The 14722-nt window shown below is 40.6% G+C and overlaps 1 protein-coding gene across 1 annotated transcript; it reads left to right on the top strand.

Annotated features, from left to right (window-relative positions):
• The first annotated feature begins 537 nt into the window (after nucleotides 1-537).
• Nucleotides 538-1521, top strand: LOC134600508 (olfactory receptor class A-like protein 1). Its single transcript, XM_063445025.1, has one exon. The coding sequence runs from the start codon at nucleotides 538-540 to the stop codon at nucleotides 1519-1521; it is 984 nt and encodes a 327-aa protein (XP_063301095.1).
• The last annotated feature ends 13201 nt before the right edge of the window (nucleotides 1522-14722 follow it).

Raw genomic sequence — 14722 nt, 5'->3', positions numbered from 1 at the left:
TGCCAACTCAGTCTGAGTGGCACCACAGACAAATTCTCTGCTATATGTGCTTCCTACCTACATTCAGCATCTCCACACTCTGTATGGAGATTCTGAATGCTCCCCATATTAGAGAGATGCTGATTGGAGCAGCGAGGCATTTTGCCACGCATATGCAGTAGCCTCCCAAAACTTTCCTATGGAAAAGCATTGGATTGACCGAGATTGTTAAAATTGATGATCTCAGCCATGGAACGGGGCAAGCAGTGGCGAAACCAGCGCAGCAATGGAGAAAAAGTAAGGCGTGGGCAAGGGGTGGGCCCCTAAATAGTTACTCCAACACTACAGTACATAACTATACAATAGTGTTCTTTTAAATAAAATTTAATAAAAAATGAGAAAAAAATAAAACATTATATTATTTTCCCATCAGGGGACTGCAGGGGGCACAATAAAGAGGAAAAAAACAGGGGAAATATGATATCTGCTTCTGTTAGCAGTCCTGTCTTTCTTACAACATTTTGTATACTTGCAGGTGGGTTAACTAATAGAACTGCAATGGACATCCGTCTTCTTAAAGCGTTCCTCTTCATTCTCTTCACAGTCATTGGCATTCCAGGCAATATCTACATAGTGCTGAAATTTTCTATTACCCGGATTATAGAAAAGAAGCTGCTTCCAAACAATATTATTTTAACAGTGTTGGCTTTAGCAAACCTTTTTATTGTGTTTTCACGTGTCATCCCACAGTCCCTACATGCAGTAGGACTACAGAACTTATTTGACGATGCCAATTGCAAACTGTTTGGATATACATACAGAGTAAGTCGTTCAATGTCCATTTGCAGCACCAGTTTGCTCAGTTGCCACCAATGCATCCTAATTGCCCCCAACGTCAAACTTTGGGGTTATCTCAAACAAAAAGTTTCTCAAAATATATTGATTATTATTATAGCCATCCTGTTAATGAATCTAGCTCTTTACCGTACAAGTTTCATGTATGCCAATGCCATAAAGAATTCCACTTCACCATATACCCTCCACTTGGTCTACTGTGATACAGACTTTTTAACATATGTATCTTATATTACTAATGGTATAGTTTTTGCCACTAGGGACTTTCTCTTTGTGGGGATGATGGCTCTCGCCAGTTGTTACATTGTATACACATTGCTTCATCACCAGAGAACAATAAAAGGAATACGGAGCTCCGACAAAATCCAACGGAGGTCAGTTGAGTACAAGGCTTCGAGAGCAGTCATTTTGCTCGTTGTATTCTATGTTCTATTATATGGATTGGATAACTGTATGTGGATCTATACCTTGACCTTATCTAATGTAAAACCAGATACAAATGATGCCAGAGTAGTGTTGTCTTGTGCTTACTCTGCACTAAGTCCTATTCTCATCATTTCAACCAATCCTAAATTACAACAATGGGCAAAGGTTTCCCTATGGAGGGACCAAACAAAATCTACAAACAGTAGTCATCTGTACTGTATTAGCAAAAACTTTGAAGGACAGATCTCCTTGCATGCTTGAAATGAAATTCTAAGCATATGTTAAAAGAGGTTTCAATAACTTTGTAGTTGCACAAAACACACTGTTTGAAAATGCTGTTTATTTCAAATCAAAATAACACAGTGAACTAAGCCTGCATTATGCTAAGATTGGAGTCTTATTTTATTAAGTACAATGGGACACTGTATAGACTGTCATATAACATACAATTCTTTCATTCTACAAGAAACAAATATGTTCTGTTCTATATAAATGCAATGTCTATGCCTATATGTGAAAGACTTTAGTCTGTTTCGAGTGTTTTGTTTTTATTGCTCAATGTTAATAAAATAAAGTAGTTTGCTAACTGACAATGTTCACTGGCCTAAGCATTAAATGGTAACATTGCATTTTAGTAATTATTTAAATTGTATTTTATCTTACTGTAAATTCATCTCATTGATGAATTCTCATTGTATGACCTAATACAATGTCTGTCCATATAAGGCAGTGTTTTTAAAAATGTACCCTTTGCACATGTTGGACATATAAATCTGCTAGAAGTAGGGAGTCATAAACTGTCAGAAGCTATAAACTATGTATAGTCTACTTGTGCTATGTATCTTTTTATGCTTAGGAATGGACCAACATCTCGGAAAGCATCAATTCACAGGGTTATTCATAAAAGTGAGAATTCAAAGTGAAATTTCAAATTTCACGCATTGCCAACTTTCAAACTTTAGATTTTTTTTAGTTCAGTACATTTGAAATTTACTTTGAATTCTCAGTTTAGTCAATAGCCCTGTGAATATCACATAAACACGCACTGCTGGGAATGGAGATATATATATATATATATATATAATACTCCAAAATAAGGTAAGCCAAACTATTTTGAATTACACATTTAAAGAAACCATTATCTTTTCAGTATTTTGGGCATGATATTTGTCCAGGGCAGATTGTGCACAGCAAGGGGCACAGTGACATCAATGTGCTGGAAATTTAAACAAAATAGCGGGTCAAAAGAAGTCTGTATCAAAAGACTGCAATCCACATTATTATTGTTATTTACTTTTTATTTATATACTTTTTATTTATAAAACACAAATATTTTCCGCAGTAAGCAGCAATGTCTGAGGTAAAACCAGGTAAGGTTTAACAATTTAAGGGCAAAGGCAATTGTACACATTCTGACCAAAACAAACCCTCGAATTTGAGCTATACATTTGTTCAACCATAATTCACATCTTTCATATTAAATGCACTCACACTTAATATACATAACTTTGTTCAGGACAAATGGGGCTCTCAGTTCACATCAAATATCTATATCTGGAACACAATTTACTATGTGTAAAATCTAAAAAAAAAAGTGTGAGAAATTAAGAAATGTTGTTATTTTCCAAGTTCTGCATGACATTTTCACTGTGAATGTCATAATACTGTTAGCTTTTACCAGTGGCGTCTCCAGGATTCATGTTTAAGGGAGGGGAAATGAGGGTCCAGGGACAAAAAAGTAGGGGGGCAGTTATAAAATATGTATATATGTGTGTGTGTGTGTATATATATATATATATATATATATATATATGTGTGTGTGTGTGTGTATACACACAGGGCTCGAACAATCCCAGGTGCCAGGTAGCCATGGTTACTAGAAATTTTGCCCTGGTGCCTGGGATTTGTCAGCCCTTTGCTAAGCCACACAGAAAACATTGAAGCCGGACACCACGGGGAGCTTTAAAGCTGGACACTGCGGGGAGCCCGAGGAAGCAGTAACCTTCCTGCAGCTCCTCTCTGCTTTGCTGTGTGCTGTTTAGTGACATGACGTCACTCTGGCCTCAGCATCACTACATTGAGCGCGCAGGGGGGCAGAGACAAACTGCAGGAAGATTAGAGAGGAGCCCCACTGGACGTCAGGGAAAGATCCACTCAGGTAGGGAGGCTGGGTGGATTTAAATAAAAATAGCAATTTGTGAGTGTGTGATAAAATGTGTGTGTCTGTCAGTGTGTCTGTGAGTGTATGTGTGTATGTGTCTCAGAGTGTGTGTGTCTCTGTTAGAAAGTGTGTGCCTGTCAGTGTATGTCTGTCAGAATGTGTGTGTCTGTCAGTTTGTGTCTCAGTCAGAGATTGTGAGCCTGTCAGTGAGTGTCTGTTTAGGTACCTGCCTCCTCTGATTGCATGAGAAGGTGTTTTTACAAACCTTTTTTCCGACGCCATGCCAGTTTCATCGCAGCTGGACCCGCCTCCATGGCTGAGTTTATCAATGACGAGACAAGCTCACTGACACACACACACAAGCTCACTACAGACAAGCCCACTGATACACACACAAGCTACCTACAGACAAGCTCACTGACACACACAAGCTCACTACAGACAAGCTCACTGACACACACACAAGCTCACTACAGACAAACTCACTGACACACACAAGCTCACTCACTAGCAGGCACATAAACCTACAAGATCACTCTGTCATACTAAGAATTGGAAGCCTACCTGGCACTAGATGCTGTGACTGTGGGAGAACTGGGAAGCCATTTTCAGGCCTCTTCCTGCAGCAAGGTCCTTTGCTAGAGAGTGGGGGTGGAGCTTGCGTGAGGGGGAAGCTGCTGCATAGTAGGGGAACTAATGTAGAGAGGGCCCTGGTGCAAAATTGGTTGGGCCCCTGAAGACACATGCCCATCTGGTGGCCCTAAGTGCACAGGCCACTCAATGGGCCCTGGAGTAACTCCAAAACCAGCACTGACTGTAGTTCCATCGCTGTGCCTTCCTTATTACAGGCAAGACACCTTTTCACTGAAATTGAAAAACATTTTCAGTAGATGTAAGATAATTTTACATGGTGTTTAGAAAGGGCTGTGGTGAGGTATGTGTAGAGGAGTCTGTTTATGGTGTACTACGTGTAAGTAGGGGCTGTAGTGTGAGCATATGCTCATGTATAGAAGCTTTTGAGATTGTGTGTGCTGAGAGGCCTGTAAAGTGTGTGCGTGTGCATCTAGGGGCTGCAGTGAGAGTATATGTGTATTGGGGTTGCATTGTAGCCCTATGGAATATGAGCAGCATAAGTGGAATAGGGCCTTGACAGGGCTTGGAGGCAGGCTTAGGGGGAGAACAGGTGGGTAGTGATTGGTAGGGGGTTGGGGGTCAGCCTAGTATAAATAAGCCGACCATTTTATCCCTTGTCACTATTAATCAACTCACCAGTCCGTGTTGGTCCCTCCCTCCCTCCCTTGGTTTCTGGCCTTGTTTAGTGAGGGGAAGGCTAGGGAGAAAAGGTTCCCTGGGAGGAGAGAAGAGTTAAGGACGTTGGTTAATTGGTTACAAGTTGGTTGGTTGGTTACAATGTTGGTGTTATGTTGGTGATTTTAGAGCCTGTCAGTAGCTCAGAACTGTGGTGGGGTAAGGGTATCCAGGTATACCCCTACCCAGGAGGTGATTAATTTATGTTGCACTTTATTTGTGTATATTTATGTTGAGTTGTGTATAAATATATCTAAATGTCGTTATATTGTTATAATAATGTTTATAATATGGGTCATTGCCTTATTTATGATGTATGGGAAATGTATTGTTGACGCATGGTTGGGTGGGGGCGGGCAATGATTTTACATATTTCAGTTTATATATTTGGAAGTTATTATTATTATTATTATATTATTTAATAAAGATGTGGACATATTGACGCATACCTTGGGGTGTCTGCGTTTGATTGGGTCTCGGGTGGGGTTTGGATTGTTAGCGTACATCTCCTCCTGCCCATATGGCGACAATGCACCTGTCATGTGTGCTTAATGTTGTGAAGTATGTATGTATGTGTGTGTGGAGTGGGGTGAATATATGTGAGAATGAAGTGTGCATGTGGGTGAAGAGATGATGTGTGGGATGGAGTGTGTGAGGGGTGCACTGTGTGTGTATGCAAAGATGTACTCTGTGTGGGTGGGAGTGTACTGTATGTTGGGGGTTCACTGTCTGTGAGGATGTACTAGATTCAGGGGGGTGTAGAGTGGGATAGGGAAGGGCTTTACAATTTTTACTTTAATAATTGTTGTTAAAAAAAAAGAATATTCCCCTTTACCTGATCTCACCTTGCAGGGAGGGGGTGGCCCAATCAGATCCGGGGTGGTTAAGAAGGCTGCCTATCCATCGGGTACAGGGAAGGTCACGAGATAAGAGGTATTGCTCTTGGAGCTCAAGCACTTACACAGACTGACCCATACAAACTTACAGACTCCCCCCCACCCCACACAGACTAACCCATACACACACACACACACACACACAGACTGACCTATACACACACACACAGACTGCCCCACACACACACAGGCTGACCCACACACACACACACACACACACACAGACTGACCCCCACACACAGACTGACCCATACACACACAGACTGACCCATGCACAAACATACTGCCCCCTTCACATAGACTGACCTATACACACACAGACTGACCCCTTCCTACACCCAGACTGACCCCGACACACAAACTGACCCCCCCACACAGACTGACCCATACACACACAAACACACAGACTGACCCATACAAACAGACTGACCCCCCACACATACACAGACTGACCCCCCCCCCCTGCACACAGACTGAATCCCCCACCCCCACACACTGACTCTCCCCTGCGCTGCTTTCTGTGACCTAGCAGGAAGTTCCTCCTAGCACAGTGCCACCTTTGGCCGCACGTGGGAACTTCAATCCATGATTAAATTCTTCAAAGAAAAATGTTGGTAGGGGCCCCGATGCACCCACCTCTGTGGACTGCCGCCGGGTAAAACACTTGCTGCTGCAGCTAGTGAAGGGAGACTCAGTGGTCCCAGCTTCAATTTCAGTGGGTTGGGGGGTGGGGGGCACTGCATGATGTAGGGGGGCCATGGCATCCTTGGACCACCTCTGGCTTTTACTAAAATAAAACACACATATTTGTATGCTGTAATGTCCCACAGGTATAACAATGTAGAGACTTCATGGTGTTACAGGGTCAAATAAAGAGCTTGCTCATTTCAGTTATTACACATTGAAATTTGCCAGATTGGTTTGCTGGCCCTATATTGCCTTTAAAGCCGTATGGTAGTCCAGGAATTAAAATTAACCCCATCTTAAAAGTAGACAACCCAGGATATTCAAAATACAAACAAGCCTGCAATGTCCCAACAGTCATAGCAAGCACGTCAACATACAAAGTAATACAGATGTGTTGCATTTCGAGCGAACAGCATTAGTTTTATGGTTTAGTGAATTTATGGTTTAGTGAAGTCTAGGCATAGAAGTCTAATATGATGGTTTAAACTGATTAGACTGCTCCTGATACAAGTTATAAGTATAGCATAATAAACAAAACAAGTAAACATGCATAGGTGCTAATAACACATGAGTATGATGTTCCACCTCAGAGGTAAGATGCAGCCAGAAGCTCAGCACTCTGTTCAGCTTACGCCCTTCATGGGCATGTTATCCCAAATGGCGCCATTTTGCAGGCCCAATGTCACAGTTGCTGGCAGTAAGCCTAGGAATGCCAGACTGCTTACCCTCAGCACTTCATCCTCCTGTAGTTTCCCCTTGCTTGTCTATGCATTTTCCACTCCAATGTCAGCCTGGTCCCCACCTGTCTCATGGTGCGCTGATGCGGTATTACCGCCACCGTTGTCGCACTCTGCTAGCAGTGTGTTTCACCTGGGAATGTTGGAGGCGGCAGGATGGATTTACAAACACCCAGTCAGCTTGCAGGGCAGGTATGCACTGCCTGGAGTTCAACTTCAGCCAGAAAGCTTGAATTATGGCATCCAGGCATTGCAGAACACAGTATATCTCTCTACTTAGTACATCATTATACGTTTTTCTTCCCTAAAACACTCATGTGTGTTCAGCGATGTCTCACAAGTACAAATGTACCCCAATCTACAGGTTTTATGAGACTTTGGAAAGTTACGGGCTTGTCCAATTTACATATCAAAATTTGTCTATGTTGCCTATGAAACCGTATGGCAGCCCAGGAATGAAATGATCACCTTCATAGTACACCATTTGCAAAAGTAGACATCTCAGGCTATTCAAAATGGGGTATGTCCAATCTTTTTAGTGGCCACTTAGTCACAAGTTAGTGTTCATCTTTGTTTTTAGCATTTTTCACAAAAAATCATGCCCCTTCAATCATGATATCATGATGTCATTATATGTTTTAGTGCTCTTAAACACTCAGCAATGTCACATGAGTACAACAGTACCCCCTATGTACAGGTTTTATGTTGGCAGCCCATGAATGAGCATACCATTTGCAAAAGTATACAACCCAGGGTATTCAAGATGGGGTATGCCCATTTTTTCTCTAGTAGTCGCTAGTCACAAACCCTGTCCAAAGTTAGTTTTTTTTTTTTTTTAAATTCCCACAAAACTACAAAATCATTGATATTATTGTCATAAGTTTTACTGTTTTAAAACAGGCATATTTATGTTCCGAAAAATCTCATGAGTACATTAGTACCCTCTACAGGTTTTATAGTGGGGGTTTTAGGGTTCTGCGCAGTAGAAACATAGAAACATAGAATGTGACGGCAGATAAGAACCATTCGGCCCATCTCGTCTGCCCAGTTTTCTAAATACTTTCATTAGTCTGGCCTTATCTTATAATTAGGATAGCCTTATGCCTATCCCACGCATGCTTAAACTCCTTTACTGTGTTAACCTCTACCACTTCAGCTGGAAGGCTATTCCATGCATCCACTACCCTCTCAGTAAAGTAATACTTCCTGATATTATTTTTAAACCTTTGTCCCTCTAATTTAAGACTATGTCCTCTTGTTGTGGTAGTTTTTCTTCTTTTAAATATAGTCTCCTCCTTTACTGTGTTGATTCCCTTTATGTATTTAAATGTTTCTATCATATCCCCCCTGTCTCGTCTTACTGGCAGGATTTTGGGACTAGTTTTGGATTCCTCACCAGGGCTGGGGGCCTCAGCTTAGCGTCAGAACCTTCGCTCAGTCAGGGTTCATCCTTATGTGGTTCGGGACAAGCTCGAGAAGGAAGTGGTGTTGGGGCGTATGTTGGTCCCTCTCTTTTTCCGCACCTCCGGGTCTCACATTTGGGGTCTCACATTTGGGGTGGTCCGCAAGAAGGAGGCGGGTAAGTTTTGACTGATTCACCACCTTTTGTACTCCTTTGGGGGCTCAGTGAATGACGACATCTCAGAGGAGCATTGTAGGGTGTCCTACTTGTCTTTTGATGAGGTGGTGCGGAATGCGGGTCATGGGGCCCTCATGGCCAAGACGGACGTTGAAGCCACCTTTTGGTTGCTTCCAGGACATCCGTAGTGCCATCATCTCTTGGTGTGTTGTTTTGATGGTCACTGCTTTGTGGATCTGTGTCTTCCTATGCTCGATCTCTTGCTTCTATTTTGAGTATTTTACCCCCTTCTTCAAGTTGGTAGTGCGTATGGAGTCGGGCTGCGACTCCATTCTGCATTAGTTGGACAATTTCTTATTCCTAGGACCAGGGTATTCGGAGAGGTGTGCACGGTTTCTGTTTTTGGTGCAGTCGGTGGCTAAGTCTTTCGGGGTGCTGTTGGCCTCGGACAAAACCATGGGCCCAACTACGTGCTTAAGCTTTCTTGGCATTGAGATGGACTCAGTGGCACAGGAATGTCGTCTCCCAGCGGATAAGGTGGAGGATTTATGAGCACAGGTGGCGGCGGCATTGGGCATGTGGAAGATTCAGCTGCGCCAGCTGCAGGCGCTGTTGGGTAAGTTTAACTTTGCCTGTCGCATCCTGCCCATGGGTTGGGTGTTAAATCAGAACCTGGCTGTTGCTACGTCCAGCGTATCCAAGCCTCACCATTTTGTGCGCTTGACGATTCACTCTGTTTACATGTCTTTATAATTTCATAATGTTTAATTACAAAAAGATTGGTTGTTTTGGGTTTTGTTTTGCTGTTGTTTTTTGTTGCAGCTAATAATTGTTACTTTTTATCCCTATGTAAACTTCTTGTCTTACCTTTGCAGTAAGAAAAAGTCCCTCATCGCATTGTATCACACAATCATGTGGTCAAACTTAAAAGGATAGTCACTATACCTTAGTCACTAGAACAACTACAGCTTAATGTACTTTTTTTCTGGTGTGTATAGTCTATCCCTGCAGGCTTTTCAATGTAACCATTGCCTTTTCAGGGAAAAGGCAGTGTTTACATTGCTACGTAGGAACACGTCTAGTGACTGATTACTGGGTCAGTGCTCCACAGTGTGCAGAACTCACGTTCAGCCTCTCCACGCTCTGCATGGAGGTGCTGAACATCTCCATACAGATGCATAGATTCAATACATCTCTATGAGGAGATGCTGATTAGTGCAGCCCAGCGTATTGCCGGACATGTGCAATAGCTTCCCATTGCTTTACTATGAGAAAGCATTGGTTTGGCTGAGATCATCAGTTTTGATGATCTCAGCTAAGGGGGCGCAGCTTGCATGGAGTAAAATCACCAGTCTTACAAGTAAATTAAAAACCAGCTACACAGCACAGCATTTTATCTTCATTCATGTGCATATACAAAACCATAGTACACTTCCTCTCTTTTTATACCGCCCTTTTCATAACATTTCCTTCCGGTTTCCACTCCCACCGCTTCTAGTACTGATCCAATCAGGACTGGTTTTCTCTCCTTCGTGTGTCCCTCCTGTTATCCCATTAATATGGATGGTGAAACTTGCATATTCCCAAGACTGCTATCAAATAGAGCTTATATTTATGGCTCTTGAAATAGTGAGTTTGACCATTAAGTGTAACCACATGATTGTGTGATACCATAATATGCTATGAAAGGTTTTTCTCCTTTTTACCTTAGATTAAAGGTTATAAATTGAAAAAAACACACACCTCTTCAAAATCAAGGAGGAATACATATATTATTTGTGTGCCCTTTCACTTTATCATATTTGGGTTTATTTTGTACTAGTGTGTGAACTATTTTAGTGATTGAGCCACAGGTGATTTATGGTGCCATATCCAGTATTTTGTTGTTTATTAGCAACGAGAATTGTTATTTTAGTTTTGGTTGTTTGTGTCTTAAATTCTATCCCTTCAAATGGTCCTAGAAACATATTTCTGTTGTCAATTTGTGTGCATTCAGTAAAACTAGTACTTTTATTGATAGTTGTAGGAAATTAAATATTTACCTAATTTACTACCATAGAACAGACATCGCAAAACACAGGAGGATTAAACAGACAAAATCTTTCACAACTTTAATTGGTCCCACGAGCGATGACATCAAGAAAAATAATCTAATAAATTTAAGAGACACTTCTCTCCGAGCAATATCTTACCAAATGATTTACTAAAATGCTACAAGAAGTGTTTATTGCAAAACAACTAACTTCTCTATCAAGACCTGTTTTCAGCGCCACTATATTTATTATACTGTATGTGAGGTAAGATACTATGTAATATCATTTTGGGAATAGGTGTATGAACAAGGTAATTTCTAATAGCAGGGTTATTTACTTTAGTTTGATTTGTCGGGAATTCAAAGAAAATTTCACAATTCATGCCACAATAAATTATAGTTTTATTTGCCTTTAAATTTTAGTTATAGAAACATAAATCAGATTAACTGGTATCGCTGAAAATAAAGCACTATTCCAATTTATTCAAATTTTAATCTTCAATAGTACTAAGGTTTTAAATAGATAGATAGATAATCAACTGATTTGTGCAGTGGCGATTTTACTGCCTTGGAACCTGGAAACACAGAGTGAGGGGGAAGAGATCACTATGTGATCCTTACACAAGATATTTACGACCCTATGTGAAAGTGGTTTCTATTTTATTTCAAACCTGTGTCTTATCTGCTCTCATGTGGCAACTAAACTGTGAATTCTGTGCATCGTTTTTGCTCAGAAAAGCTTCAGACTCAAGAAAGAGAGGTTCTCCAGAATGTTTGTCATTCCAAAACTCTTTTAGTCCAATAGAAAAGGTATTACACGATACTCTTTTCATCTGTTATTTTACATCTGCATCTCTGGACTAATATGGCTTCAATCTCTACTCTAACACTATATTTTTTATATATACCCTAACAATCCTATAAATCCATCAATTAAGATGCATGCTAGGCCGGTTAATAAACTTTCTGCAAGAGGGGTTCAAGGACACAGAGGAAAAGTAGAGGGGATTGTGGACGATCTTTGACAGCAGATTAACAGGTAGGCTCTGTAAAAACTGGTTTGGAATCGTCACAGTTAATTCTTCTTAATTTCTTCTTGTCTTCAGTTGATTGATATATATACGTCTTTTGTATATATAGTCTTGAGCCAAATGCTCGCCACAATAATATATGTCTATATTATTGAAAAGTACTAATACGCAATCTGACTTACGGTTTCTTCAGGTTTATTCTTAGTTACGGATTCATAATAAAACAACAAATGATGTTACAGGATAATGGACATTCAACAGCAGATGGTAATTGCTGGACTTCTTTACATCCTTACATCTTTACATCGAGAGAGAACCAGAGAGAGCCCAGAGAGAGAGCCAAGAGCCAAGAGCCAAGAGAGAGAGACCTCGTGTCCCTTTGTTACTATATAGAAGTGCCCATACTGACGTCAGAGCATTAATTCTTGCCATATAAGGACAAGACCCCGAAATCCAAATTCCAGAGCTCTCGGACAAAGAAAGCCTTGTGACTTATTGATACCATCTGTTACTTTTGTCAATCCACACATCCATATATATCTATGCCAAAAATGCTTTTGACCACTTTTTAGAGCCTGTAGAATATTGCATATTCTATGTTTCTATTGATTATATATATATATATATATATAATCAATAGAAACATAGAATATGCAATATTCTACAGGCTCTAAAAAGTGGTCAAAAGCATTTTTGGCATAGATAGAGAAAACAGTTGTGACAACGTGTTTATGTTGGGTACGCCAGTTCATGTTAATGCAGTGTCTGGTGTTATTGCTTGTTTGTCATGTTGCAATAATTTCAAGATTTCAGCTTGGTCAGAATGGGTAAGTTTGGTTAAAAGGATTGACTCTATTCTGTGTGAAATGTTTAGGATACCAAAAAATGTTACAGTGAAGCCTTTGTTAGAAAACCATTTTATAAAGCATGTCATTTAACATGGTTTGTGGGTGAGAATAGGGAGGATTTTAAGATGTAATAATAAAGTTTGATAATGCTATTAATGCTTTTACATACCTGGAGAGCTTTCTTCAGGTTTAATGTCTGCTAAAATTGAGGCAATGGCTGAGTTGGACTAAAAAGGAAGGTGGAATGAACATAAAATGGCAGACGTTCAAGTGGGCAAAAGGTTAGAGTTAGGGCTATATTGCGGAGAATAGTCAAAACGTTTAGTGAAATCCTCTTTCACCCCTTAAGGACACATGACATGTGTGACATGTCATGATTCCCTTTTATTCCAGAAGTTTGGTCCTTAAGGGGTTAAGAATTTTAACTATATTGGTCTATCAATCAGTATAGCTATTTTTTTTATATTGATCAGAAGGTGAGTGTTTGATCCTGAGCAAGTGTGGATGTGAATAAAATATGAGAGATCATTTTCATCCTACACCTAAGGTTTCAGGTCTCTGCAGTTCGGTAGGTGGCATTGATGTATATGTTGAATGTGGCCAGGGGCTTTCCATAAACTATATGTTTATGTGTCAGCCAGAAGAGGGAGTATGAGGTAAACTAGGGTTTCTCAGTACTAAATTGAGTTTTGATTCTTGCTGAATAGATAAAAACATGTCACAGTTGTGGAAGAATGGAGAAATATCTTAAAGTCAGATGGAAACTTTACATGGGAGATGGATATATGAAAGGAATTATGGTACCTACATTTGCAGGTTAGCTAGAGTGAAGAGCAGGAGATTTATATAGGAGCATGATTAAGAAAAAAAACTATGGTTTGCGATAGTTTTTTTTTTTTATATCAGATAGGTATCATCTCATATTTTATTTGGGGCCTGTGTCGATCTCTGTCATATCATGGATACCTTTACCACCATTTATTCATTAATTTTATTTTATAGTTTTTCCATGTTATCCACGTCATACCTTCTTAAAACCACAATGCTTTTTCATCTATGCATTTATTTGCCATTTCTCTTCTTATATTTATCTGCTTTCTCCTGAGATATCCCAAACCAACCCTCCACGCTCTGTCCTTTCCCCCTTTAATCCCTCTGCCCCTGTTACTTATTTATTTATTCTGGAAAGACAGAGTGTCCGCTTATCTTTTTAAGTCTGAATAAAGGAGAAATGATAAAAAAAAAAGAGAAAAAAAAAGGATTAGAAAGAGAAAAAGAGAGAAAACAATGAACTGGTAAAGGACATTTAGGGCACCTTCATTTGCAGTCTGGCCAAAGCGAAGAGCAGGAGATTTATAGTGGAGCATGATTGAAAAAAACTATAGTTTCCTCGAGTCACACAGAGGGGCTAAGGGGGACAAGCAGACACACACAGAAGGCCTGGGGGCCCAAAGAGAAATACAGAGGGGCTGGTGGGCACACAGACACATAATGGCTAGGGGGGAGGGGAAACAGAGACACACCAAGGGGTTAGGAGAGTAACAGATGCACAAACGGACTGGGGTAAGTAAGCGGCATGCCAGCCAGCCACACCAGTCTGACAGCCACAGCTGCTAGCTGCAGCCAGCCTATTATCAACCAGCCACAGCAGCCAGCTAAATGTAGGATTAGTTGGAAGTTTGGGGCAAAGAGTATTATCAGCTCAGACAATCGAATTCCGAGAGAGTGTTCTGCTGCAACAAATAGTACAAAAGCGTTATCCTGCATTCAAGCCATGGCGTTGCATGGAAAGTGGGTATCCAATAGGTCAGGGCTTTGATTGGAGTCGCCAACAAAACTTCGTATTGCTTGATGTTTGTCTGTATTTGTCCAAAACCTGTAGGAACAGGAAACTGAAGAAAGCATGGTAAGGCTGTAGCTAGGATGGTTTCATGGTAGTATAGGCATACATTTGGTACCGCCAGGCCTCTTTTTTTTGGTAGATGCTTGCATTAATTTGCGCCAAACCCTGGTTTTTCCACCAGCCCTGATGAATCTATTCATATCAGTGTGAATCATCAAGTAGGAAAGGGGTAGGAATATCAGAAGAGTTTGAAATAAATATGGAAATCCTGGAAGTATACCACTCATTCTGTCCATGTGAGAGAAAGGGGGGGCTATTTTTGTAACATCTGTTAGCATGA

This window comes from Pelobates fuscus, chromosome 1, assembly GCF_036172605.1.
Source record: "Pelobates fuscus isolate aPelFus1 chromosome 1, aPelFus1.pri, whole genome shotgun sequence".
Lineage (NCBI taxonomy): Eukaryota > Metazoa > Chordata > Amphibia > Anura > Pelobatidae > Pelobates > Pelobates fuscus.
This window is presented reverse-complemented; position numbering and strand designations above follow the sequence as displayed.

Bases quoted from the DNA above. Each gene is read 5' to 3' on its own strand.
- LOC134600508 (XM_063445025.1), top strand. From the start codon at position 538: ATGGACATCCGTCTTCTTAAAGCGTTCCTCTTCATTCTCTTCACAGTC.